The following is a 26,811-nucleotide window of genomic DNA, read 5'->3' on the forward strand; positions in this document are numbered from 1 at the left end:
TGGAGACCTACAAAGGCTACTTTGTGTTATAGATTTATTTGATATTTGATCTGAGTCTACAAGTTCAGACCCACAGGTAACGGACTGCTTCATGGTTGTCGGAGGCTAGTGTGCATTATTTGTGAGGATTACATCCAATGACACGACGCAGAATACACAGACAGACAGACATTATCATTAAGACAAGAGACCCTAAAACGTGCCTTAGTGTCCACGTGATTGATCTAAGGCGGGGACCCTTCTAGAGTGGGGACCCAAGTGATTGCTCTAAAGCAAGTGCCCCCTACAACTAGGCGAGCCAGGCACCGGGACGGAAACTGGTGTGGAACCAGAAACTGGGGCGCCTGCCCTCCCAGCAGTGACCACCCATGCCCACCTGCCTCTACACGTCCGCTCTTCACGAAGGACTAGGTGGCGACGGGGCTGACGTAAGCAGTGCAGGCATGTGGTGACAATGAGCAAACCCATGACAGTGGGGGACAGAGTCGGGGCAGAGCAGCTCCCTGGGCACACTGTGCATGGAGGGGCGGGAGGGAGACGGGGTGCAGCACCGTTCATTCGGGGACCAGCCAAGCTGAGTCTCCTCCCTTCCTGGCAGCTCCAGAACATTCCCTTTGGCTGACAGCCACAGAAATGAGCGCCTGCCAAGGCCCATGGAGGAGAAGGAAAACAAGACACCAAAAAAACCCAAAAAACAAACAAGAATAAAATCCCCGCCCCAGGAGGGAAGAGGGACAAACAGAATTCCTGGCCAAGGTCACACCAGACTCGGAAGACACCCTGCACCCCACACCCCAGGGGAAGGAAACGCAATTCAATGTCTTGCTGCTTTGCTCAAGGGAAACTGCCACCTACCCTGAGACTCCAACTCACTGGCCTTTAGTGTTGTAGTTATTTTTTTTCAGATTTTTTTTTCTTTTTAATACCCAAACCATCAATTTTCAAAGCTTAGAAAACAAAACTAAATGACAAAAAAAATCATTTGACTTAAAAAAAAATCTAAAACTGCCACAAAAACTGATGAGGAGAGCCCAGGCCTGGCTTTCTGTCTGATGGCCTGCGCTCCCACGGGCCCTGCTGCAGAGCCCAGTCCGCACCGCTGGGCCACTTCCCATAGCTGGTTCATCCCGGATCCCTCTGCCCAAGCCTGCGTGGGCACCCGAAGCCGGCAGCATCACCCAGCACTCCTTGGACACCTCCATGGAGCTGACCCTTCCTGGGAATGTCTAAGTTATCTAGAGGAAGAAGATGGGAGGTGGAGAAAAATAAATACCAAGAGCTAAGTTGGTGTCCCTGGACCTCTGGTGTCCCCTAGACTCTGAGGCAGAGGTGGCCTCCAGGGAGGAGACCCTGATTGTCCAATACTGCGCTCTGAGACTGACTCCCTTTCTGGCCTCCCCAAGAGGCGCCTACCCTGGCAGGGCATGAGGCTCAGGGAAGAAAGGGGCCAGCCCCTCAGATACTGTCTCTCGCCCTGGCCCAGCTCGCATCGGCCCCAGGCTCCACCTGGCCGGGGCTGGGCTGGCTGTCCAGGAGTCCTGGGCGGGGCAGGGCGGCCCGCCTGGCCTGAGGACTTGCAGGGGTCCTGCTGCTGGCGACATGCCTGGCCAGGCTCAGGCCTGCTCCTTGTCGGCCCTCCAGAGCCGCTCCTTCACCTCGGGCGGCAGCGTGTTGAACAGGTCCTCCTCTACCACCAGGCCGCTGCGCTTGAGCAGCGGGCACTCGCCCAGCTCCACTGGCAGGCACTCCAGCCGGTTGCCACGCAGCTCGATCTGCGTCAGGTTGGTCAGCTCGCCCACCCGCGAGGGCAGGGACTGCAGCACGTTGTTGCCCAGGTGCAGGGCCCGCAGCTTCCGGCACTGGAAGAGCTCCGGGGGGAGCACCTCGATCTGGGGAAGGAGCAGAGGCCAGAGTGAGGTGGGCGCAGCCAGGATGGGGCCTCCCGGCTTCCCCTCCCCGATCCCCACTACAGCTCCCGGGAGCCTGGCACCAGCAGCGTGGCTAACGCTCTCCTGTACATTAGTCTCTGCCCTGCAGTCACCTCCTCTGGGAAGCCTTTCCTGACAACCTGGGTCTCCCAGCACCCCCGTGCCCCTTGAGAGCACTAATTCTTCGTCTGCCACTCCTGGACGGTGGGCTCTAGAAGGGCAGGGCTGGGTCTGCCCTGTTCACCTGGGCTCCCAGCACCTGGCGCTCTAGGAGGCATATCACACGGGCAGCCACTACTCCACCCGTGTCTCAGGGTCACCAGAACTGGGCTACTGGTGCTGCCTGGCTTGAGAACAGTTACGAAAGCACGAAGATGCTGAGAACATTCAGCCCCTTCACCCTGAGAACGGGGGAGGGCTCACAGGGGCAGGAAGCTCAGTAGGTCACTTCTCCCTGGTCCTCAGTCACAGCAGAACAGGGGTGCCAGAGCCCAGGCCTGGCCATTGGGAACCCCTCCTCTTGGATCGGCCACCTTCACCTGCAGCTCACGGCACAGCAGGTTCCCTCTGAGCACAAATGCTAGGGCCTCATTGACCCAGAGCCACTGCAAATGTTCTTCCCATGGTACTGATGGACAAACGGGCCCAAGGTTCAGCTGGCAGAGGAGAGCCAGGACTCGAAGCTGGCCTGACAGCCCGTGCTCTGCTGACTGTCCACACCAAGGGTGGAGCTGAGCAAATGGCAGGGCCAGAGTGGGGCCATGCTGTGTGTCCAGGCATGCTCCCTGTCCTTCCACACCTAATCAGCGGACAGGGGTCCTCACTGATCCTGTCTAAAGCTACCTCCTACACAGGAAGGGCTGGAGGCAGGAGCGGGAGACCTCCGTCCCACTCTCAAATGAAGACAGTGGAGAGGCTGCTCTATCACTCTTCCCATTTTCCTTCTGAGGACACTGAGGCCTGAAGAGGTGAAGGGCAATCTGTCCAAGGTTGCAGGGCCACAGAGGGTCTGAAAGGATGTAAGCCTTGCTTCCTCCCACTCAGCCCCACACCACACTCCCATTCTGTGAAACGTGGCACTCAGTTACAGTGGAAACCTAGGCCTCGGTTTCCTCATTTGTAAAGTGCAAGTGCCTCTCAGCTTGGACATTCTGTGGCGGAGGCCCTTCTGGCTGTCTTGGATCTCTGGCCACTTGTGGAGGACTCCAGTTCCCAATGAGCAACTCCGCCTTCTAAGCAGGGCAGTAAGTGTGGATGGCTGTGCTGAGGCCATGCCAGGAGGGACACTGTGGGTGTCTTCAAGGAGACTCCTGGCCTGAGTATTCACAACTATCCCTGCTGTGCCCAATGGTCAGGAATAGGTGGGTTGGCTTCAAGGTCTGGAAGTTAGGGACATGAAGGGCAGAGGGCACAGGAAGTGGGCTCTGCAAGATTCAGGACCAGAGCATTCCCAGTGCCCACCTCTGATGACAGAGTGGTCAGGACAGTGAAAAAGGGTCTGTCTAGTCAGTGTGGCTCCAGAGCTCACTCCCTCAAAGTTCCTCTTTCCAGAAGCCCCCTGCCTCCTGCCACTGAGCTTTCCCAGGGCCTCCAGAAAAAAGAGGAGGTACTTCAGTAGTTCAGCTCCCCACCACAGACACACCTGTCCTTTGGAGCTGTCCTTCCCTCCTGAATTGTCCCTGATCCACTGAAGGCTTGAAGTCGCTTCTCATCATTTTCAATCCTACCACTCCTGCCTCCTCAGATACCCCAGTGGCTCCCCCATCAATGCTGAAATGACCTCAAGTCTCCTTGGTCTTTGAAAAAGACCCTCCCAGCAACCTGGAGCTCCATCACCCCATGGCTCTATGACCTTCTCAACCAACCATGTGGAGAGATGCTGTCTTAGCTCAATGTGCTCTGGCTTCTGCCCACCCCCCACCTTGACTATCACTAACAGAGTCCCCTCCCCCAGACTTGCGTGGTTCTCCATCCACGGACTCCCCAGGCACTTGGAGTCACGTGCTCTGGCCTGACCTTCCTCTTCTATCATCCCCCCAAAGCTGGAGGTGGACTCCTGTTCTCTCTCCCTTAGTGATCAGATCAAGGAACCCTCTTCATCCCCAAGCATAGAGAAGATGAATTCTCCATCTTCAGGCTGGCAACATGGTTCCCTGGATGGCTCAGGAGTCCCAGATCCCTGACACAGGTCACATCCTTGACTCTCATCTAAGGTCCCATCTCAACGATCCCCCACCTATCAGCCAGTTGAGTGAGAAACCTCAAGCCGCCCAGACTCCCTGCCCCCAACTCCCCTGGCCCACAGTCCTACCTCCAAATTCATCCATGTCTTTGTCTATAGCAATTCTGGCCAGTACAGGCCCATCTATTCACAAACCCATGCTCCTGCCAGTAGCAAAATAACCTCTTTAGGGGCTGGGACAGCAGCTCAGTGGTAGAGTCACACGTAGCCTGTGAGGTCCTGGGACCGAACCTCAGCACCCAAAAACCTTGTAACCTTGCTAAACAGCAAGCCAGCTCACCCTTCAGTCCTGCAACCAGCAAGAACTCAAGCACTGAACACAAGAGCCAACATCCTTGCAGACATGGCTTATGGGCTGGCAAGGTGTCCAGACACAAAACAAACCAAAGACGCTGAAACTGAAGTGGAGAACAGGGGCTTTCTGGCAGCTCAGGCACAGCCCACCTCTGCCTAAGGGCAAAACCCACGTTCCGGGGCAGGTCACCTCCTGCACCTCCCAGTCCGACCCCACTGACTCTCCCTTTCCTCTTCACCTGATCACCTCCTCTTTGTCCCTCTGGAGCAGATGACACGTCCCTTCCTCCAAAAGGTCACTGTTCATATGCCCTAGCAAAGTCCTAGCCATGCTTCGTGCCATCCGCCCTGTTCCTATGGGCCCTGGTCATCCCAGCACCTCTCCAGGGCTGGACTCTAGTCATGCTCAGCAAACACCTGCCCTGTGAGCGGTACTCATTAGCATGAGTAAAGCCTGAGAAAACAGCACCCAAGGGCCCCAACAGGGCCACACCCACCCCTCTTGCCCCACCAGTCCAAGGTGGCTCACAGAATCCACGGAGCCTGAGTAGGAAGGAGTCTGACCCAGACCTTGGTCTAGAAGAGACCTGCCTGCCCACATACAGCTGGCCCAAGAAAACCTTTCCCCATAAAGGCCTCTGGTGCTCTAGGAGGTGGAGACAGGACATGATTAAGCAGGGTGCTGGACAGGGTGTCCAGAGGGTCTCCTTCCTCAGGGACGGCAGGCCTCCACCAACTCCTTTCCTGGGGTGACCTCAGCCAACAGGCATGACACTGACAGGCGAGCCTGGTGCGAGAAGGTGGGGGCAGGGACCAGGCTCTCACCTAAGATGTGAGGCCGAAGTCTGGCCCGACTCCAGGAGTAGCGAGATATGGACACTGTGCCCTGGGGAAGCCGCCTAGTGTCCCCTCCTGGCACTATGCAAGGTGCTGGGCTTGTCTGATGCTTCCCAAAAGGGACTTTATTTCTGGGGGGAGGCCAAGAAACTCCAATTCTCCTGATCAGCAGGCCTGTGCTTTCCACAGTGGTGCAGCACTGAGTGGACCCTTGCCCGGTACGCTCACACACGCATGAGTCATAATTTGGGGGAGGGAGATAGGATCTGACACAGATCCTATGACACAGAGGAGGCAGGCTGGTTTTCAGGAAGAGAGACAGGGAAGAGAAAAGGAAGGCTTGTGAGTGGCAGCAGTCTGGGCCAGGAACCCCAATACATGTCTGAGTGACGCTGGAGTGTGCCCCACCCAGAGCAGGAGGGAGCAGACAGTGGCCTCTCAGGGGCCAGCACCCTCTGTCCTCTGTCCAAAAACACTGGAGAGATCCTGTCAGGAGAACCGACAGCACAGGTGGAGAACGGAGTGTTCACCCAGAGCAGTACAGACACAGCAAGGGCTCAGCAGGCCAGTGGGGGCTGCCTGAGGGCCACTGCTGCAACAGGCACACGGGCAGTAGCAGATCTTCTCTGGGCCTCCCCACCCCGGACACAGGCTTCTGCCACCACCCACCTCACTGCAAAAATCCCCACCTCAAAAAAGGCCCAGGAAACCCCACGGTAGGCTGCCCTCAACCGTGCGCTGCCTGCCTCCATCGAGAGACCCCCAAGTCCCAAGGATGGGGTTCCCGAGTCAGACAAGGGGCTGGAGCAAGGGCACCACCAGACTCAAGGGTGTCGCCTCCCACACTGCCAGCCCCCAAAGGTCTGCACAATTTCTTCCTGGAAAGGTGGGTAGTAACAACCAGCCCCATCTAAGCCCAACTCTGGCCTTCACTGCCCCTAATGCAGAGGAGAGAGGGGAGCAAGGGATGCTGGGAGCTGCAGAAACCATATGGTTCCTTTTCGGCCAGGACAGTCACTCATTCATACAATTTCCATCCCAGACTGGTCCCCTGGCTCCCAACCCAGCTGGGGACAAGCTGAGAAAGACACCATAAACTTCAAGCTAAGTTCTGCCCCATGCACATCCCTGCCAACAAGAATGCCAGCTTGAGGTCACCTTGGGGACATACCCTGCCTGGCCACATCACCTCCTGGCAGGAGAATTCTGCAGCATTCTGTGGCAAAGGCAGGTTCCCACCCTGTGGGTCTGATTCAGCAGGTCTTGGAGGTGGCTTGGGAGCGTGAATCCTGAACAACTCCCTCCTGGGCGGTTCAGGGAACCACAGGTGAGAACTCCAAACTGAGAAGCATCGACTGTCCTGAGACACTGGGCATCCTGAGCACCCATCGTGGGCTACCCCAGCACACGCATGGCACCACGGCCAGGCCACTCACCCGATTGGCCGTGACAGCCAGATTCTGAAGGTTCTGCAGGAGGCCAATGTCAGCAGGGAGGAAGGTCAGGTTGTTGTGGCTGAGGTCCAGGTAGCGCAGCTTGCGGCAGTAGAAGAGCTGGGTGGGAATTTTCTCGATCTTGTTGCGGTTCAGGTAGAGGCGCTCAAGGTTGGTAAGGTTGCCAATCTGGATGGGGATGTAGGCGATGTGGTTGTACCACAGCTTAAGGCAAGTGAGGCGGTGCAGGTGCTGAAAGCTGATGATCTCCTCGATGGTCTTCAGGTTGTTGTCCTTGAGGTCGATCTCCTGCAGGTTGTGGAGGCTGAAGATGGAGTGGGGGATGCGTTCCAGGTCACAGCGGATCAGCTCTAGCTCAGTCAGATTCACCATCTTCTTGAGGCTGTTGAGGACAATGAGCTTGGTGCCCTCGTTGTTGATGGACAGCTTCTGCAGATGCACACCTACGTCCGTGACCACCTGTGGCAGCTTGCTCAGGTTGCTCTTAAGCCGAAGCACCTTGAGGCGCTTGAGCTCCCGCAGGCCGTCGATGACGATGTAACGGTTGTTCTCGGCGCTCAGGTTGCCTGTCAGGTGCAGCTCCTCCAGGGTCTTCAGGCTGTAAATCCACAGCGGGATCTCCTTGATGTCGGTGAACTTGATGTGCAGTGCCCGCAGGTTCTCACGCAGGAAGGCCAGAGCCGGGGCCTCAATCTTGGCTGCCGTGTGGTACAGCCACAGCTCCTTGAGGCCTGTGAGCTGGGCGATGCTGGGTGGGATGGTCACGTCGGGAATCAGCTCCAGCTTCAGGACCTCCAGCTCGACCAGGTCAAACACGGTGTCTGGGATGCCGCTGAGCATGAACAGGTGTAGCTCCAGCTTGTCCTGTGCATTTTTGGTGAGCCGCTGGCGCAGCTTGTCCAGTGTCCACTCATTGTTGAGATTCAGCTGCCGAAGCTTGTTCTCACTCACCTCCGACAGGAAGACGGCGAAGCGCTTCGAGTAGAGCGGGTCGTATTGGTCAATGAGGTGCAGCATGAAGGCGAAGTCGTTCTTGACATCCGGGATGTCACTGTAGCTGCTCTCCTCGCGGATTGACTCGAACGAGTACTTCTTGAGGGAGCGCCGCAGCATCCACCACAGCGTGTACATGCAGATGAGGCCGTAGAAGATGACCAGGCTGATGTAGAAGGACGCCAGGATCTTGAAGAGCGTGGCCAGAGGGTGCGCGCACCGGTAGGTACGGTAGCCCGTCAGGCTCTCAATATCCACGGTGCAGTCCACGTCGAACTTGATGTTGTGCACGTAGTAGACAGTGTAGCAGATGATGAGGATGAACTTGATCACCTTGATGATGGTCTGCCGCATGTAGAGGCGGTAAACGATGTCCCCCTCCTCTACATGCGTCCGAAACTTCTTCACCTTCTCGAACAGCGCCTTGGCCTGCTCGCCCTCCTTCTTGTCCAGCACGCCCGTCTCCGAGCGGTCCACAATGCCCTGCTCTATCCGAGACTTGGTCCGCTGCAGCATGGGCACGGTGGCCTCCACGTCCTCGCTGACTGTCGACGACTTCTTGTCCATGGAGCCATTCATCTTGCTGAAGGCCGGCTTGGGGTCACTCTCCTCCACCACCGTCTCTGACAGGGCTCGTGTAGTCCAAGGCGAATCAAAGCACTTGAGCAAGATAGACACAAAGTGCTCCAGCTTGGAGCTGGTACGTGGGAACTTAAACCAGAAGTTGCTGCAGGCCAGGAAGATGAGGGTGTGCAGGAGCACGAGGTAGGGGAAGTACTTGGCGAACCAGTGCAGGCGGTTCTCGTAGCAGACGGCATCCACGTAGTTGTATTGGTGGCGGTCCAGGTCATACTTGATGCCTGTGGGGCCCGTGTCAGGGGTTGGCAAGATTGTGGAGTTGGGGTAGGTGGGCTCTGGGCTGGGGGCTGTCCAGCCCCGGAATGAGTCGTTGCAGGAGTCCTTGGTGACCCACTTACAAGGCAGGCAGATCATCTTGTCCTGGGTGACCTGCAGTGTCCCGCCAAAGACAGCGATCATCAGCATGACAATGGAGATGTAGTCAGTGAACACGTCCCACCACGGCTTCAGGATCCGATACGCTGGCTGCGTGTCCGCAAAGTAGCGAAGCTCCGTCACTGGAATCATGGCTCAACCTGAAAGGGACCCAGGAGGGTCAGGGTGAACATTCCACCACTGTACAGAAGCCTACCTCACATCTACCTGGGAGTCACAGCCTGGGCCCTCCAGGGGTGGCTCCATTAGGCCCTTTGCAGAAGCCACGTGGTCACCTTCTAGCTAGAAAAGCACCACGTGGGGCGGTGAGCAGTCTCCCCATTTCACAGGAAGACGATGTGCTGCGAGGTTGGGGCCATGCCCGCAGATCGCTGCCTGCCTCATGGCCCCACATTCTGTTTGGAGCTTTGGGAATTCCTGTTTGGAGCCCATCCATTTAATAATCTGACTGACCAGAGGGGCTTGTTTAAAATTCCCAGGGACTAAAAAACCAGCCTCTGCTGGGAGGCGGAAGTGGCCTGAAGGGATTTTTGCAGAGTAAGGAAAGCAAAAGCAGAAGGGACTTATCAAGAACTCACTTTTCTTTTTTGGTACCAGGGATTGAACCCAAGGGTGCTTAACCACTGGATCACATCTCTGAACCTTTTTATATTTTATTTAGAGACAGGGTCTCACTGAGTTGCTTAGGGCCTCTCTAGGTTACTGAGGCTGATCCTGAACTCATGATCCTCCTGCCTCAACCTCCCAAACCACTGGGATGGGCATCCATCACTGCGCCCGGCAAGAACTCACTTTTATAAAGCAATGAAGTCTAAAAATTGTGCATCTATGACCTAGTTATGTGTGAATAGGGCTGTGGGCCCCTCAGGGAAGACAGGAGAATCACATACAGCAGGGCTAATGAGGGATTTCTGGGGAAGGGCCACACAAGGGAGGGCCAAACAAGACTCAGGCCTTGCTGTAGAAGGAGTTCTAGTGATGTGTGGAAAAAGGAGCGGGAAGCAGTGACCCCAGCAGACTCTCCCGGGAATCTGATTTTTAACACCAACTTCAGTGGCTGTCATAATTAGCCACATTTGGGAAACACTGGATCAGAAGCCACTTTGGGAAAATCCAGCATACAGCACACAGGAGGCCAGAGCCAGACAAACTGGGGAGGAAACAACCCTGGGCATCCATGACCACCTTGCCAAGGAGGCTGTGGCAAGATGGAAAAGGACACTTCCCTGGTTATTCACAGGGAACATTTGGGAAAACACAAGAAGGCATGAGAGAAAAAGAGGAAGCCTGTAAACAAGCCACCAGGGCCACCCTGTCACCCTTCCACCCAGACTTCATCTTTGGTACTGGGGATTGCACCCAAGGGTGCTTAGCCACTGAACCACATACCCAGCCATTTTTATTTTTCAGTCTGAGACAGGGTCTCACTAAGTTGCTTAGAGGCTCGCTTAATTGCTGAGGCTGGCCTCAAATTTGCAATCTTCCTGCATAAGCCTATATAGTTGGCATTAAAGGCATGCGCCACTACACCTAGCTCTGTTCATTTTTTAAAATAAAAATTCTGCTTTTACTCTACATCTCATTTTCTAACCCAGAACCTATATCTCATACCAAGTTTTAAATACCTGTCAGCTGGGTCTGTTTCTCTTGGGAGAGGAGCAGGGTGCCAGGGGAGAGTCTGGGTCACCCTGTTTTCATTACTGATAATGTTGATCATGACAACAGAAACGAACCCTTCCTAACAGGACCTCAGCAAATGCTGAGTGCCCTGCAGTCCAGGTCTCTAAGGTGTGCAGGGACAGGGCAGCGGCAGAAGGTCAGCAGGCCAGGACCTTCAGTGAGGGAGGTGGCAATGGTCAAGGCAATGCCGAGGGCCTAGACATGTGTCAGGCACTGGGCCAGCCACCCCACACAGGCTCTGTAGGCTCCTTCCGATGCTCCAGGCAGAGCCTCTTCCCACTGATGTGGGAGTACAGGCTGAGGGAAGCACTCTCCTGTCCAACGTCGCTCTGCTGGTCACCTACGGAGTGACAGATCTGCCCTTCCAGTTGAACTCAGGTGCTCACTTTGGGGGATTTGCCCCCTCTTGCCTAGGGTCTCACATCCAAGTGGTGCCCGATACAGGCAATGCTCAGAGAAACCAGGCCCAGGTGTCCAGCTTCCCCCACTCTGGAATTCCCAGAACTCAGGTCACTGTGGGGCCAGCAGACACTACCACCGCCCTGGGTCTCCTAGTGAGGCTTGGTCTTGTGGGCCAGGGAGAACACCCGCTCCACAGGAAGTCCCCAGCCCTCTAATGACCAGCTGGCTCTACACACCACCCACACTCCTAGGAAAGATGGGACTCTGGGCAGCGAGGGCCTGCTGAGTCACACAGCTGGCCTCCAGCTGAGACACCCAGCAAGGCCTCCTTCCTGGCTCCCTGAGGCCTCATCCAGGGCAGGCTGAAGACTGGGACCGGAAGGGAGGAGTGGTGCAGAGGAGGGCCTTGGGCGTGCAACAGCCTGCCCTGGAGCAGGAAGGAGGCTGGCAGGGACAAGGAGCAGGGTTATGGCTGGGGGCAGGTTCTGACCAGGCCGGATGTGGCTTTCATACTACAATACTTCCCTCACTTGCCGAGGGGGAGTGGGTGTGTCAACTAATGAAGAACATTCGCCCCGGGCCCAGGGCGAGAGAGAAGTGCCCACAGCTCTTATGTAGGCAAGGGAGGCTAGGGCTCAGAGGGGTAAGGCCATTCCAGTCTTTCTGATCCCTCGCCCATCTCAAGGCACACTGACTTTCAGCCCTTGGCTACGTCCTGTGGGGGCAATAAATGTCCCGGGTGTGTCCCCCACCTTAGCATCCTGCCAGAGTGAACATGTGTGGCCAGGGCAGAGGATGCAGAGGCTGCAGAGGTTGCAAAGCAGGGCCTGGGGCAGCCACAGGGCTAAGAAAGACCAGGCTGGCAGGGAGCAGGCTGGAGGATGCAGAGGTGCAAAGGCAGGGTCTGGGGTATCCACAGAGCCAAGAACCACCAGGATGGAGGCCAGCAGTGCCGAGGCCTGCCCTGCTGTGGTGACCTGCCTGGACGGGTCACTCCCTACCTACACCTGTATTACCTCCTCACCTCTGCTGTGTGGCTCTGGACAAGTCACTGCCCCTCTCTGAAAGTATTTTGGGGGAGACCTAGAAAGAAGGTACAGGCGCCAAATCCAGGGACTCAGTTCCTAGGGGTATCGAGGAAAAAAGAGGCACCCCACTTGGAGGCAGCCAGGTGGAGTGGTTCTTGCTGTGTGAAGCCAGTGCCAAGGTGGGGCCAGAGCTCTGCTGGGAGGTCCCAGCACGAGACCCTTCGCATGTGTAATGCGCACCACACCTCGCAGGACTGCTGGGCAGAGTCTACAGAACTGAAGGGCTTTGAAGCAAGGAGCGCAGAGTGGCAGCAGTCAGTTTGGGCTGGGAGGATCATCTGCCCTCTATCTCCTGGTTGCCTAGGCCAGGCCAGATGAGTCTTGAGCAGACACTAGGTAACTCAACCAATGCAGAAGGCTCCCAAGAGTGACCAACTGAAAGGTGGCAGGGAGTGGAGCCCAGGATGGGCGTGGGCCTGGGTGTAGTGAGGAGGGCGGCAGTTTCAGGTAGGTGTGGCCTGAAAGTCAGCCAGGCTCTGGGCCCCTCCTTTTTCCTGCCCTGGGAAGGGACGGAGCCACAATGTGTGTGTGAGGGGGTGCAAAGACACACCCAGGAGCCAGGTGTGTGAGATGACTCAACACCCACAGTTAAAGCAGCTCCCCATTCAGAAACTGAGACTGGGGGCCCAGCCCAGAATCCTCACAAGCCAAGGGCACCCATTGTTTTTCTCAACTGGTTTGATATTGTGTTGAAATACACATACCATAAATTCCCCCCATGTTCAACTGTCCAGGTCAATGGAGTTCAGCACACTCACCCAGGGCCTGGGGTACGAGTGAGTGGAGGTGGAGAACAGACAGACAGACAGACGGGGAATGACAACCCCCACTGTGTAAATGAGAAGTGTGAGGAGAGCTCAGGAAGGATGTGGGGGAGGGCTTCCAGACACCAGGTGGGGCCTGGCCCACAGTAGGTGGGCAAGAAGCCACCAGAATGGCAAAGGGCCTTTTCAGTGGAAAGAAGTACAGCTCATCTGGTACTGCCATGTGGGAAACTGTGACAGCAAGAATGCTAAGGGACATAACACTTGGCCAACAGTCCCACATCATGGGGAAGGCTCCTCTCCAAGTGAGCTAGACTGAAGCCTAAAGTGCAAGCTTGTCTTTTTAACCAGCACACGTTACCTCTATGATTAAAAAAAAACATAGGAGCTGGGCACAGTGGCACTCACCTGTAATCCATCCCAGCGGCCTGGGAGGCTGAGAAAGGAGGATCATGAGTTCAAAGCCATCCTCAACAACTTAGTGAGGCCCTAAGCAACTCAGTGAGACCCTGTCCCTAAATAAGAAATATATAAAAGGACTGGGGATGTATCTCAGTGGCTAAGAACCTCTGGGTTTAATCCTCAGATTAAAAAATAATAATAATAATAATAATAATAATAATATAGGGGGGCCTGAAGGTGTAGCTCAGTGGTAAAGCACTTGCTTATTAGCATGTGCCAGGCACCGGGTTCGAACCCTAGCACTGCAAGAAACAAAGAAAAAAAAAAAGTATGAAATGTGAAATAAATATAACCTTATAACCTTAGAATGAGAAAAAACAAAAACAAAAACAGGGCTCAGATGTGGAGATCAGGTGTTCTTTGTAGCTTTGAGCTGGAGGTTTTAGAAGGCAACATGAAGACAGGTCAGGCCAGGTCTCTGCCCCAAGAGATAGGAGAATTTGGAGAGGATCCTAAATACAGGACAAAGATTAAAGGGTTTGAAATTGGGGCTGCTGAGAAAAGACAATAAGGAAGTGTGCTCTGCTGTGCTACTGGCTGTAATCTAGCTGTTTTTTCTATTTCCAGAATAGAGTGGTGTTTGCTGGGCGTCACTGCTTCGGGATCACGGATTAACAACAAGGTGGGAGACTCCTGATGCAACCAGGGGACTGTGGGCAAGAGACCACCAAAAGCAGGAGGGGAGGCTGGGAAGTCTGCTGAACAGGGATCATTTCAGTGGCATGCCAGGTCCCTGGTGTACAGCCCGGGAGTGCAGAAGGTGGAGAAGGCTGCTAGAGTGGACTGAGCCTGGGGAGGAGACGGGGAGGGAAGGAGGACGGCAAGTGCCTAGGAAAGACTCCGGGGCAAAAGGTCCAGTCACAGGGACTTTGAGCACAGTGGGAAAGCCAGATTGGTGGTGGGTGATTTGTCAAGTACTCACTGGCTGGTGGAATGCCACGCAGCAATGAACAGAGAGGGGTGCAAAGCACAGGAAGACCCGAGGAAGGTCCAGTCTGCCAACTGCCACAAGCAGGCCATGAAACGGTGCACAGGGTCCTCGCCATGCAGCTCACACACTCAGCCAAGCTCTCCTGGACTGAGGTGAGATGCCTTTTTTTTCTTTTTTTTTGGGGGGGTGCCAGGGGCCCTCAACCACTGAGCCACATCCCCAGCCCTTTTTATATTTCATTTTGAGACAGGATCTCAGTAAGTTGCTTGGAGTCTCACTAAGTTGCTGAGCCTGGCTTTGAACTTGTGATCCTACTGCCTCAGTGCCCCCTGACAAGCCGCTGGGATTACAGGTGTATGCCACCGTGCCCAGCTGAGATGCTCTTTATAATGCTTCTCACATCCCAAATTTACCTTGACTTTTTTTTATTTTTTAAACTACAGGCATGTTATTCAGACAATTAAGAAAAAGGTTATTTTCTTCTTTTTTTTTTTTGTGGTGCTGGGGATGGAACCCAAGGTCTCATGCACGCCAGGCAAGTGCTCCACCACTAAGCCACATCCCCAGACCGAAAAAAAAAAAAAAAAAAAAAGCTAAAATAATAAAATAATAATAATAATAATAATAATAATAAGCATAATTTCAATGGATCAAAAATAGCTAAGAAAATCTGGAAGAGTAACATAGGAAGACACCCCCAATACTGAAACTTACCATAGAGCTGTCGGAATTCAAACAACGTGGTGCTGATGTGGGGACAGATGAGTGGACCAAAGAACAGAAGAGAGAAACAGACCACCACACTTCTGGAAACAGACGTGTCACGTTGACTGTGCAGATCAGGGAAAAAAGGGGCATCACACGCAGTGCCAGCTCTAAGGGGTAATATGAGAAAGCACAGTCCCAGCTCCTTCCTACCCCAAAATAAATCCCAATGAATTAAAGCCCTAAAGCAAAACCTGAGAATGCCAAGGTGCCAGGGGTGCAGCTCAGGGGCAGAGCACTTGCCTACTTTGTGTGAGGCCCCAGGTTCCATCCCAGTACTGGAAAAAAAAAAAAAAACTAAAGAAAATGAAAAATCTAAAGGACTATCTTAGTGTAGTTAAGACAAGAAAGTATTTCTTAGCACAAAATGTGAAAATCTTTATTGGGTAAGATTGATATATTGATCACATAATCCCCAACACCACAAATAAACAAATATATCAAGCCAAAACATAAGTACATCAAAGAACATAACAATAAACAGTTGGAAAGAAGGGGGGAGGTATTTCCAATGTGTATGAACAAAGAATTAACACCACATAACACCTAGGAATAGACGAAACAGACTAACCAACAGGAGGAAACAGTAAGACACATGAATAGGCGACTCACAGGGACAGTGCAAATGGAAATCAATATATGATATAATTCTTCACCTCATTAGTGATCAAGGAATGTAAACTAAAATAAGCAGATACCCAGATATGACCAATATACTCCCTCAGGCTGACAAACACCGAACTCCTAGCTGAGGGGTCAGGAAGCATAAAGCCTAAAGCCCGGCAGTCAGCTGGAGCGAAGCAACCCAGAGAGCTGCCTTACACACACACCATGAGAACCACCCACAAGGATGCTCAATGGAGTTGTTTGTAAAAGCAAAACAGCCCCAGCAACCTAAATACTCATTGGCAGGAGAAAGGCTGCACTGCTCTATTCATACAATGGAACACTCTGAACCAAAGTTATAAACTAGAGGTCATGTATTAAGGTGAACAAATCTCAAAAACAATGTTAAACCAAAAAACAATTTAGAAAAACAACATACACATTATATACTCTGTGGGGGTGGGGGATATTGGGGATGGAAACCAGGGGCACTCTACCATTGAGCCACATCCCCTGGCCTTTTAAAAAGTTTGAGACCAGGTCTTACTAAGTTCCTCAGGCTGGCCTTGAACTTGTGATCCTCCTGCTTTAGCAGCAGGTATGTGCCATTGTGCCCAGCATCTTTACACTTTTCTATGTGCCTGAGCTATGACATCACACAAAGCTCCCCCAAATGATCATCCATTTCTAGCCCCTTATAGCTGGTCCTCTCCCCACCCTTGCAGGTGAGGAGCAGCTACTGTGCTGATCACAGGGCAGCAGACACAGCTCCTTCTGCCAGGCTACCCACTCCTGCTCCTCTGCTACTCTTGGGGCACCACGTTGCCTGGCCCTGCCAAGCCCCCAGGGAAGATGCAGAAGTGCCTAGGATGCAGGCCAGACAGATCCTTGCTGTAAGGTCACATAGGCATGTGAGAGAAGCAGGACCAGATCCCGCAGCAGGGCTGAGGCCTCTCTATTCCTGGAGGGTCAGAGGAGTAACCCGGAGAGCTTCCATCCTTCCCTCAGTGGCAAGGGGTTTTGGGGGAAGGCAGATAGTAAGGTCTTTGGAGTCGGGGTCCAGTGGGCTCAAATCCAGTTCCAGCATGAAATAATTCATGACCTCAGAGAAATTATTTAGTCCAAGCCTCTACTTTTGCAATTTAAGAATAATGCTGTCTTCCTCACAGGAAGTATGCAGTGATAAAAATGATGTCCAAGATATGTTAAGTTAAAAAAATTCCCAGCTACTCAGGAGCTGAGGCAGGAAGATTGGGAGTTTAAGACCAGCCCAGGCAATTTAGTGAGACCCTGTATCAAAATAAAGTAAAAAGAGCTGGGGTATAGCTCAGTGGTAAAGTACCTGAGGGTTCAATCCCCAGTACCAAAAAAAGAAAAGGCTGAGAAGCACCGAAAATGTATGATCTGTACAAGCCAGTCACAAAGGACAAATATTGTAAATATTTTAGGATTCCACCTACGTGAGGTACCTAGAGGAATTAACTCACAGAGACAGAAGGCAGACGGCGGCAGGGAACAGCTGTGGACAAGGATGGTGGCACTGAACCGTGGCTGAGAGGGGAAGTGCTACGTTATTTTAAAACTCTATCAGTAAAAATGTCATTACTGCACGTACAGAAAACTGTGGACAGCTACACGTAAATTATATGTGGTGAAATCTGTGGCTAGGTAAGATCATAGGGTTGTCTATGTTACATATTCTTCTATTATTAAAATATAGCATGTTTATGAGCAGGAAAAATACTTGGAAAAAAATCAAAAGACCTTCTCACCATGTGGTTTCTGAGTAGCTGCAACTTCCATGTGAGAAAAAGGTCAGTCTGAGCATCCTGCCTGGCCCTGCGCTGACACTCTGCAGGTCACTGTTTCCTTGCCACGTGGGAGTGACACACAGGGCAGGGACGAACTCAGACCCCAGAGCTGGACTGAGTTGACCCCTCCAATCTAACTCCACCACTTCCTCAGCGGGGTCACAGAGTCCCGGCTATAAACTGGGTGACTCTGAGAATGACGATAAGGTACAATACTGCGTGTCAACTGGACACCTGGCATGATGCGAGGCTCACTGTGGTTCTACAGCCCCACCTGCCATCACGGAAGACCCTCCCAGAACTCAGTGGGACCAGAACTAGGTGGGGGCTCAGCCATAGCACCAGTATCTCTGAGTAGGGGCCAGGCCACCAAGAGAGCTCCAGGACCTCTTGGTCTCTTCCTTGTTCAGGATCCCAAGAAAGGACCAATGGTGGAGAACTAGCCATCTGCTCTCAAAACCAGCCCTTGAGCATCTACCCCATCCACAGAACTGAACCCTCTTTTCCATTTCTATCTAAAGGATGAAGTCTTGCTACGATGTCCATATTGGTCCAAAGTCCTGGGCTTAAGTGATCCTCCTGCTTCAGCTTACGGAGCTGCTAAGACTATAGGCACAAGCCACCACAGTCAGTTTAAATTTCCTTTTGATGCTTCTTACATAAGCATCCAACAAAAACCATGCAGCAGAGTATGGTGGCGAATGTCAGTAATCCCAGCAACTCAGGAGGCTGAGTCAGGAGGATTGAAAATTTGAGGCCAGCCTCAGCAACTTAGCAAGACCCTTTATCAAAATTTAAAAAATTAAAAATGGGCCAGGGATGTGGCTCAATGGTTAAGTGCCCCCAGGTATGATCACTAGTAACAAACAAACAAACAAAACAAAAAAATAAGAAGGGGCCTGGGGTTGTGGCTCAGTGGCAGAGCGCTTGCCTAGCATATGTGAGGCACTGGGTTCGTTTCTTGGCACCACATTTAAATAAATAATATAAAGGACCATTGACAACTAAAAAAATATTTAAAAAATAAAATGAAATAAAAAATAAAAATAAAAAGGGCTAGGGATGTGGCTCAGTGGTTAAGTACCCCTGGGTTCAAGTCTTGATACCAAAACCAAAATCAAACAAAAATACTTCATCTTTTGTCCAAAGGGAGACCACCCAAGCATGCCCCAGGCTCCATAAGGACCTGCAGAGATTTGGGCAGCTCCCACACTTGGGCAGAAGGCCCTTGGGCAACAGTGGGTCGACAGGGCACAGAGAGCCTTTTGTTAAAGTACAGACAGGACTGAAGAGAGACTTCCCAGGCAGGAGGCTGGTGCCCCTCCCCTCACACAGATGGAAGGCTATTCCTCCAACTCTTTCCTGGGGAAGGGGGAAGGCTGTTCCTGAGAGGCCCCAGGAAGACACTGCTAGCTGGTTCTGTCCCAGGGGGGCTCCAGGCCTGTGAATCTGCTCCAGGACTTGTTCAGCCTCCAGTCCCAAAGCCAGGAGCGGGAGGAGAGGTCTCACACTCCTGTGGCACACACAGCCCTCACCCACCCAAGAGCAGAGCACTGCCCTCCAGGCCCCCATACTCTCTGGGTTGAGTCAGGCGGCAGGCTGGAGGTGCTTCAGGCTGGGGACTTACCCTGCACAGAAGGGCACACCCTGACTTCCTGGGGAAGGCCAAGGCGAACAAGTGTCAGTTTCAAACTGCTCTCACGTTTGGGCTGGGCTTCCCAAACAGGTTCCTCCTCATGCAAATTTGCAAAGGCATGGTCTGCCTTCCAGGTTGAAGGGTAACAGGTGAGGGACACCCTCTCAAAGTTCCCCCATTAGGAACCCAAGCCCAGTACACGGGGAGCACCAGGTCCAGCTGAGGCTCAGGGCCTGTCCTTACCCTGTGCATAGTACTTCCTGTGCCTCAGCTCCCAATCTCCTGGCAGACCAGCAAGATGGCTACCCCACTCACCAGTGTGACCTTGGGAAAATCACTTTGCTTCACGGGGCTCTGTTAAAATGGGCTGACATGTCTATGCCTTGGAGTTATAGTACAGGCCGAACAAAGCAGTTCCCATAAAGCTTTTGATCTGTGCCTGCCGCGAAGTAAGACTGATTTTTGTTGTTATTACTATTTTGTTTGTTGTTTGCTTATTTGAAAGGGGACTCTCTTATGTTGTCCAGACTTGTGTAGTCAAGTGATCCTCCTGCCTCAGCCTCCCGCGTCACTAGCACTACAGGCAGGCACCACCTCACTTGGTGCTCTGCTGCTACTCCTATGGAACTTTCCTGTCCCTTTACAGTGAAATCTGAGACCCAGAAAAGTGAAGTAACCTGCTTTAGGCCATATAGCTGGAAGTCAGTGGGAAGAGATACCCCACATTTGACTTGCCAATGTGGCAAACTGCTTCTGGTCCTGGGCCTACAAGGGCCGTTAGAGATGCTTCTTGGGATGAGACTGCTTTTCCTGAGTGGCCCGTGGAAACAAGGTCTTTGCAGGAACCCCTAGCAGGCCACACTCAGATACCTCTTTCAGGTGTTAAGGAAACTTTGGAAGGGAGCCCAGGGGCCCTGAAGGCAGGTCATGGCCTGCTACGAACACCAACACTACCTTCCTAGAGCAGCTATGAAGCACGGGCATAAGCACCCTGGACAGGCTGCAAATGCGTGTTCTGCTGAAGCCCCGGGGACCTACGCACTGTCCAGGCCCAGGTGGGCAAGGAAAAGGACTGAAAGTCTGCCAAGGGTGAGCTGTCAGCTGTCCCACTCTTGGGGCTGGAGGGGAGTTGCCCCCAGGGGCCAGCTGGGAGATGCGAGGTGCCCCTGCAGTGTGGGAGTTCTACCCCATGTTACTTCCACCGCTGAAGGGCAGCACATTTGTCATACTGATGGTCAGAGCTGTGCGTTTGGCAGGAGACGAGTGGAAGTCATGGAATCTTTTCCAGTCACTTTTATTCCACTGGAGCTCACTCCAGGTGTGAGGCTATGATGCAGCGGGCAATTTAATTTTGAGGTTTTACACCCCAAGAGACATTTAGATGTACAGAAATTGCTGCAAGACACAAGCTACAGAAGAAATGCATTGGGAGAGATGGCAGGGAACATTTGTGGCTGGGAGTAAACGTCCTTCTAGAAACCTCAGCCCCACACACCTTCCACAGGGAAGGTTAAGCTCCCTGACTCCTGAACGAACACACACACACACACACACACACACACACACACACAGTCACTAAAAAGCAAAAAGCAAATGTCCAGTCCCAGTTGTGGGGGAAGTTTAGCCCTGTTCCCCCAAGAGTAAGGGTGTGGGTGGCAGATGACTTCATTAACCAGAGTGGGACAAGGGCTAGAAGAATGGCCCCTGCCAGCAACCCCACTGTGGGCTGCAGACCATCAGCCTGATCCCTCTGGGAGTTTCTGCAAAGTACAGATTCCTGGTCCAGCCCTCCTGACCCATTCCAGATACTGGGGGTGGGCTAGGGGACACAGCATTTTAAATACAGTACCTGGGTGACTCTGAAGGACCTAAAAAGCCCAAAAGCATACAGAAAAAGAAGCAATGGGTGAGGAATAGAAGGAGCACAGGCTGCCGACCCACACAGGCCTGCATCTGAGACCTGGCTTCGCCATGGATAAGTTGCACATCTTGGAGACAGATATCTCATCCCTCTAACTCTTGGTCTCCTTGTCTGTCAAATGGTAAAAGGACCTCAAATGCAAGGCTGGGGAGAGGACAAGGTGGAAGAGGGGCATGCAGTGACCCTGCACATGATCACAGAAGGTGAAGGTGTTGCTACTGGAGGGAACGGAAGTTGGAGACAGTCAGCATCATCTATAGGATGCTCTGCCAGGCAAGGCCTTCTGGGAGACAAATACTGCTAGGGAAGACAGGAGGATGAGACAGGAGAGGGTAGGGCAGGACAGGGAGCCTGAGAAAACTGCCAGGGAAGGCGGATGACAGGACTTCCAGCAAAGACCTCATCCCAGCTTGACCCTGACATACTGCAGCCTTCAGACTCCACGGACTGAGGTTGCCAGGCCTGAAAGCTTCCCTTGCAGAACCCATCTCAAGGTCACCTATGTTCCCAAACAGATGCTTTAGAACCTGGTCCCAGGATAGGACCCCTTCTCCTCACCGGGCACACTCAAGGATAAATCCAGAAAGGAGCATTCTAACAGGATCAAGACCAAAATAACCCACAAGTAATACAAGGGTAACTGAGTCGGCACCTGCCTGTTTCTCTGAAGGTCCAGAAAGGGCCAAACTAAGGAATGTGGAACACCCCACACTACACTCAACCCGTGTCCTCAAAACTCCAACCTGGGCTGCACCTCAGGCAGATAAAAAGTCAGTAGGTTAAACCTCTGAGCCCAGCCTATACTGCTCCCTGCAAGCTGTCCCTGGCACCCAGTTGGAATTCTGACCTCACAGAAACAGGACCCACTGCTTCCTGCTCATGGCTGCTCTGCAAGGGACTCCGGCTCAGGCCGCCCCTCTCCAGGGACAGAGTTCCTCAAAACCAACAGGAAACTCCTACAAGGCAGGGCCCAGCTTTGCTGACCTTGTCCCAATAAGCAGGGGAGTGGCCAGCACCACACACCAGGCATTCCCCACCTCCCTCTGCTGCTGTAAATGCCCAGACGGAAGGCCAGAAGGCCAGCACCACCCAGGGGAGGGCACTGAAGATGCTTGGCACTCTACACCCTTCAGCAGGCTGGAATCACCAGATCTGTCTACCTCTGGCATCAGAAAGGGGGTCAGTGGTTGTCATTCCAGGAAACAGAAGCAAGCTGCAGATCAGCAACTTGAATAGGACCTGATCCTTGTGAAAGTCAGCACACAGTAGGAATGGTTAAGGGTTTACTTCTCTCCATTTTCACTGCTGCAGACGGAAACCAGAAGAGACTTTCCCTTTCTCTATGTCATTGAAAATACAAACAGGGCTGGGCGTGGTGACGCACACCTGTAATCCCAGGGGTTCAGGAGGCTGAGGCAGGAGGATCATGAGTTCAAAACCAGCTTCAGCAAAAGTGAGGCACTAAGCAATTCAGTGAGACCATGTTTCTAAATAAAATACAAAATCGGGCTGGGGATATAACTCAGTGGCCAAGTGCCCCAAGTTCAATCCCCAGCACCAAAATAAAGAATCCAAAGAGTATAAAAACATAGAAGCCCATGGAATACCTTGGTTACTACAAAAAGAGCCCCAAGATAACTATTTCTCTTAAAGTGCACGTTGGGGCCTTCCTTCAGGAAATGCCGAGGTGGGCATGGAGGCAGGGAGGCTCAGGCAAGATCCGAGAACCCGGCCCAGGACTGCAGCCTCTGCTCCAAGTCCAAGTCCTTGCCCTCCTTCCCAGTGGCTTTAGGCACGCTGCTTCTTCACTGGAGCCTGTCTCCACATCTGTAAACAGGGGGCAATGGCCACCGTCCAAGCTTCTGCAAATGATCATATGAGATCACTGGCATGGGTGGGCTCTGCAAATTGCCCAGCAGCCTATGCCCACGTAGCTATGTCCAGGGACCACTTTCTGGAACACACATTCTGCTAAGTGTCATTTCAATGTCAGCACATCTAACCCTCAAAAATTCCTAAAAGAGAAGCACTAAGTTTATCCTCTTTTAAAAAGATGAGGAATCCGAGGCTCAGAGAGGTTCAATGACTGCCCCATAGTCACTCAACAAGCACATGACAGCTGACGGTCTAACTCAGGTATAACTACAAGGTCAGGTCCTCACCAGGCTCCTGCCTTAGAAAGCCCTTTCCAAAGCACAGGCCAAGGAATGACAGGCTGTGCAGATGTCTACGTGATCAAGTAAGTGCAGGGCTGGGTGTAACTCAGGAGCAAAGCGTTTGCCTCTTTATGTGAAAGTCCTGGGTTCCATCCCCGGTTCCAAAAAAGAAAAGAACAACAAAAGAAAGACCCCAACCAAAAAAATCAAGGAAGTGTAAGAAAACCCACCTTGCTGGTTCTATCTCAGACTCATTCTGCTCAGCTCAATACATTCAAGGCTCTGAGAAGTTTCACAAATGGCACAGGTCCTTGTTTCTCAGAATTATCTAACCACTAAGACCAAAGAGCCTAGTGTTCCAGGGAATACACCTTGGGAAATATGTCACGCTGCAGCATTGTCAGCAACCACACTGATAAGATGCGGGTGGAGGGAGCAGAGGGTCAGCACAACAACACTGGCATTCACAGAGCACAGGAACCAGACACTGCTGAGCTGGCTGCTGGGGCAGGAGGAGGAAGAACAGACAATTCTGTCTTCTGCCACCTCTGTCCCAGAACCCCTTGGCCTACAGTGAGGAACCCAAAGGACTGTGGAGACGGAGATGCTGCCCTCTGCTCGGGGCTGGGGGAGGCAGCTGACCGAGACTGCCGTGGGCCTTACCCTGAGACTCCTCTGCTATCTGCGCTTCGGCTGGCGGTGCTGAGGCTGGCCCACGTGTGCCTGGGCAGGGTCCTGGCATTCCTCTCGCTCCATGGATGCTGCCTCCCTAGGAGGAAGCGACAGCTGCTGTCAGCAGGCATGTGTGCCACTATCCCAGCTACCTACGTTTCTGGAGAGCCAGGTGGTGCCAAGATCTGGGCTGGGTTCTAGGGGAGACAGGAACTACCTGCATATGGTTCTCAGGCACACAACTAGGTCCTCCAGGGGGATGACAAATCAGTAACTAACACCTAGAAGGCCCAGGGCCCTGCGGGGGGAATCTAGGAGACACACAATACCAAGTTAGAGAGTGGAGTCGGGGAGACTTCCTGGAGGAGGGCTGCCTAGGAGAGGCTGAGACACAGGAGGGTGGGAAAAGAATACTCAGGGCAAAAGGAACAGCATGTGCCTGACTGCAGGAGAGAAGAGGTGCCATCTAGAGGGCCGCATGTTCCTGCTGGCTAGATCTAGCCTTCCAGAGAAGTACTGAGACAAGAACTACAAGGGGGTGAGAAGGGCCAGGTGGACTCTGTCTCAAACAGAAAGCACACACGTCATCCATCACTGAGTGCACAGTGGACACTGACCACACACCGCACTCTGATGAGAACTGTTCACAAGAGACCCAGACAGGTGGTAGAGAGTGGGGAGAAGTGTGGGTACTGAACTCCAGGTTCAGGGGTAGCAATGAGGAGATGGGACTGGGCATGTGGCCAAACAAGAGCAGGAATTAGCCCAGAAGCTGAGGAAAGACTCAGGACCTGAAGGAACCAAGGAGGCACCGTGGAGCAGTTCACTCACTTGTGCCAGCAAGCATTTGTCACACCTACTTGGTTCCAGGCCTCTCTTGGGAGGACAGAAGTAAAGGGGGCATCAGACTCCACCGAAGCAAGGCCTAAGATGATGAAGTCGGAGATACAGCCACACGGAGAAGCAGCAACCCAGCAAGGTCACAGAGGTCACTCTAGCCTGCCAGTAAAGCACCTAGGGCCACTAAGGCATGGAGGCCATCTGGGCCACCTCTGCCCAGTCCCACCATCCTCAGCAAGGATGGGGACATGGCTGAAGCTGGAAAGGGCAGTACCTTGCCCATGACAGAGCTGGTACCAGAACCTGGGCCTCTGGACTACCTGATTTTTCTAGTCCCTCTTGCTCCGGGAAGCATGCCCTGGCCATCCTGCATCTTCACCCACAGGTAGCCCCTCCTTCCTCTGCACTCCTTGTTATTTGCATTACTACTCTGGCCCCTGTCTTCCCGTCTCTCTCCTCCCAGACCACAGCTCTGGGGAGGCAGGGATCGCAGGTGCCTATGCCAGTTCCAGCCCAGGACAGGCATGACGGCAGGATGGTGGAATGAATGACAGGATGAGTCAGGGATGGAGGGGTGGTATGCAGGGCTCCACATCCATTCCACCCCAGTCCCCATTCATCTGTCAGGCTGTGCCTCAGCGTCCCCAAGTGAAGAAGCAAGAACTGCCTCCAATCTCAGGATAGGGCGTCAAGAACCAGCTAGCAACCCAAGCCCCGGACACCTCTCTGAGAGTCCTGACTCACTGGGACATTCCTCAGGTGCCCCCACTCTCCAGAAAGGCCACTTGGTGTTTGCAAAGAAAGCTTCCCAGTGGGCGGGAGGGAAAAGCATATCTAGGAAATCCCAGGAAGAAGTCAAGCACACTACCTGGGCCCTGCTCTGTGCACCAAGGTCCTTGGAAGGAAGAGGGTCAGCAGACCACCCCAAGGAAGATCTAAACTGGGAAGACAGGAAAGCAGGGTCGCCACTCAGTAGAAGCATCTTCTACAAAGGCCAGTCCCCCAGCACAGGTCAGCTCTCCTTGCCTCCCTGGACAGCCACAGAAAGGCGACCTTCACGGAGGCTACACCAGTGTGACCCAGTCACTGGCCCTGCCCAGGACCTCGGAACACACTCCCATTCCCCCTGCCTCTGCATAGGAGTGTCCCCAACAGCCCACCTCCCATCCCTTCCAATAGTGTCCACTGGCAGGGGTTAAAGGTTGACTGATAGGAAGGAAAAGGTCCGGAGAACCTTCATCTCTCCAAACCCCTCCTCCATGACTTAGCCCCCAGTTTCCTCCTCCCCACCAAGCTCTCCCTGCACACCTGTCCTCACAAGGCATCCCACGTTGGGCAAGGGAAGAAGTGCCAGGGGAAGTGTGGCTCACCCAGACCCACCCCATTCTGCCAGCCCAGTCCCTGTGGGGAAGAGACTGCCACACAACCCCCCACCCATGGCTCCTGCCCAAAAAAGGCAAGAGCTGCCTCAACCAGGACCAGCTGGGTCTTAGTCCACTCCTGCTCCGGCCAACGGTGAGGGCCGGCCAACACAGCAGCAGACTCACCGAGACCCACGAAGCCCAGGCCCCCAGGCCGTGTTCCTTCTCCCAGGACCTGTATACAGTGCTGCGTCTCTGCTCACCTAGACCCGGGCCAGGCCCCGACCTCGCTAGATCCGGCTCTCCAGCCCCGCCGGAGGCCCCGGGCAGGACAGGGGCCGAGCGGGTCATCCCGGGAACCCAGCCCACACAGGCCCTAAGAGTCCAGCCAGGGATCCTGCCCCCAGGTCAGGGCTCGGTCCCCGCATGACCAGGTGGAGGGAGTGTCCGGGGGAGAGAACGCGGCCCGAACCCAGCACGGGACAGCCGTGGGAGAGGGAGCGTGTGTGCAGCGAGGGCATCCGGGGACCCGGGCGATGACACGGGGACCTGGGGGCCGGCGGAAACTCCGGGCAAGAGCGCGCAGCGGGCTCGGGGGTGCTGGCAGGGGGCTCGCGCGCCGCGGCTCCGGCGAGAGGGTGGGGCCCGCTCCCGACGACCCGGGGGCCCACAGGGAGGCCCAACCGAGCGGCCACGGGACGCGGGGTGGACGGCCCGGCGGGCAGAGCCCCATCCGCCCTGGGGGCGGTGGACAGGGACGCGTGTCAGTGGGCGTCCGAGGTGACAGCTCGCGCCCCTGGACCCACGCGACCCACTCACCTGTGCTCGGCGCGCCAGCCCGCGCAGCAGGCTGCCCCCGCGCTGACCGTCCAGTCCTGCCGCCGGCCGCCGCGCTCCTCCGGCGCCTCCTTTTGTTTGTCCCTCACTGCACCACTCAGCCTCCTCCGCCCCGGA

At 53.9% G+C, this 26,811-nt stretch overlaps 1 protein-coding gene across 6 annotated transcripts; it reads right to left on the reverse strand.

Annotated features, from left to right (window-relative positions):
* On the reverse strand, positions 1-26,811 carry Lrrc8a (leucine rich repeat containing 8 VRAC subunit A). 6 transcript variants are annotated; one of them, XM_047525606.1, is made up of 5 exons: positions 26,677-26,811; positions 23,648-23,753; positions 14,804-14,919; positions 6,738-8,902; positions 1-1,889 (listed from the first exon to the last, which is right to left on the reverse strand). In XM_047525606.1, exons 4-5 carry the CDS (start codon positions 8,892-8,894, stop codon positions 1,614-1,616), a joined length of 2,433 nt encoding a protein of 810 aa, XP_047381562.1. In that variant the 5' UTR covers positions 8,895-8,902; positions 14,804-14,919; positions 23,648-23,753; positions 26,677-26,811; the 3' UTR covers positions 1-1,613. The 6 variants fall into 6 exon arrangements, with proteins under 6 accessions (XP_047381562.1, XP_047381566.1, XP_047381561.1 ...); XM_047525610.1 differs by lacking the exon at positions 26,677-26,811 and adding an exon at positions 26,121-26,390; XM_047525605.1 differs by lacking the exon at positions 14,804-14,919.

This window comes from Sciurus carolinensis, chromosome 14 (genome assembly GCF_902686445.1).
Source record: "Sciurus carolinensis chromosome 14, mSciCar1.2, whole genome shotgun sequence".
Classification (NCBI taxonomy): Eukaryota; Metazoa; Chordata; class Mammalia; order Rodentia; family Sciuridae; genus Sciurus; species Sciurus carolinensis.

Excerpts from the sequence above, each read along its gene's own strand:
- Lrrc8a (XM_047525611.1), bottom strand. The coding sequence starts at position 8,894 with ATGATTCCAGTGACGGAGCTTCGCTACTTTGCGGACACGCAGCCAGCG. Across the intron at positions 1,890-6,737 it reads TGGCTGTCACGGCCAATCGG|ATCGAGGTGCTCCCCCCGGA; the intron begins GTGAGTGGCCTG and ends CTCCTTCCCCAG.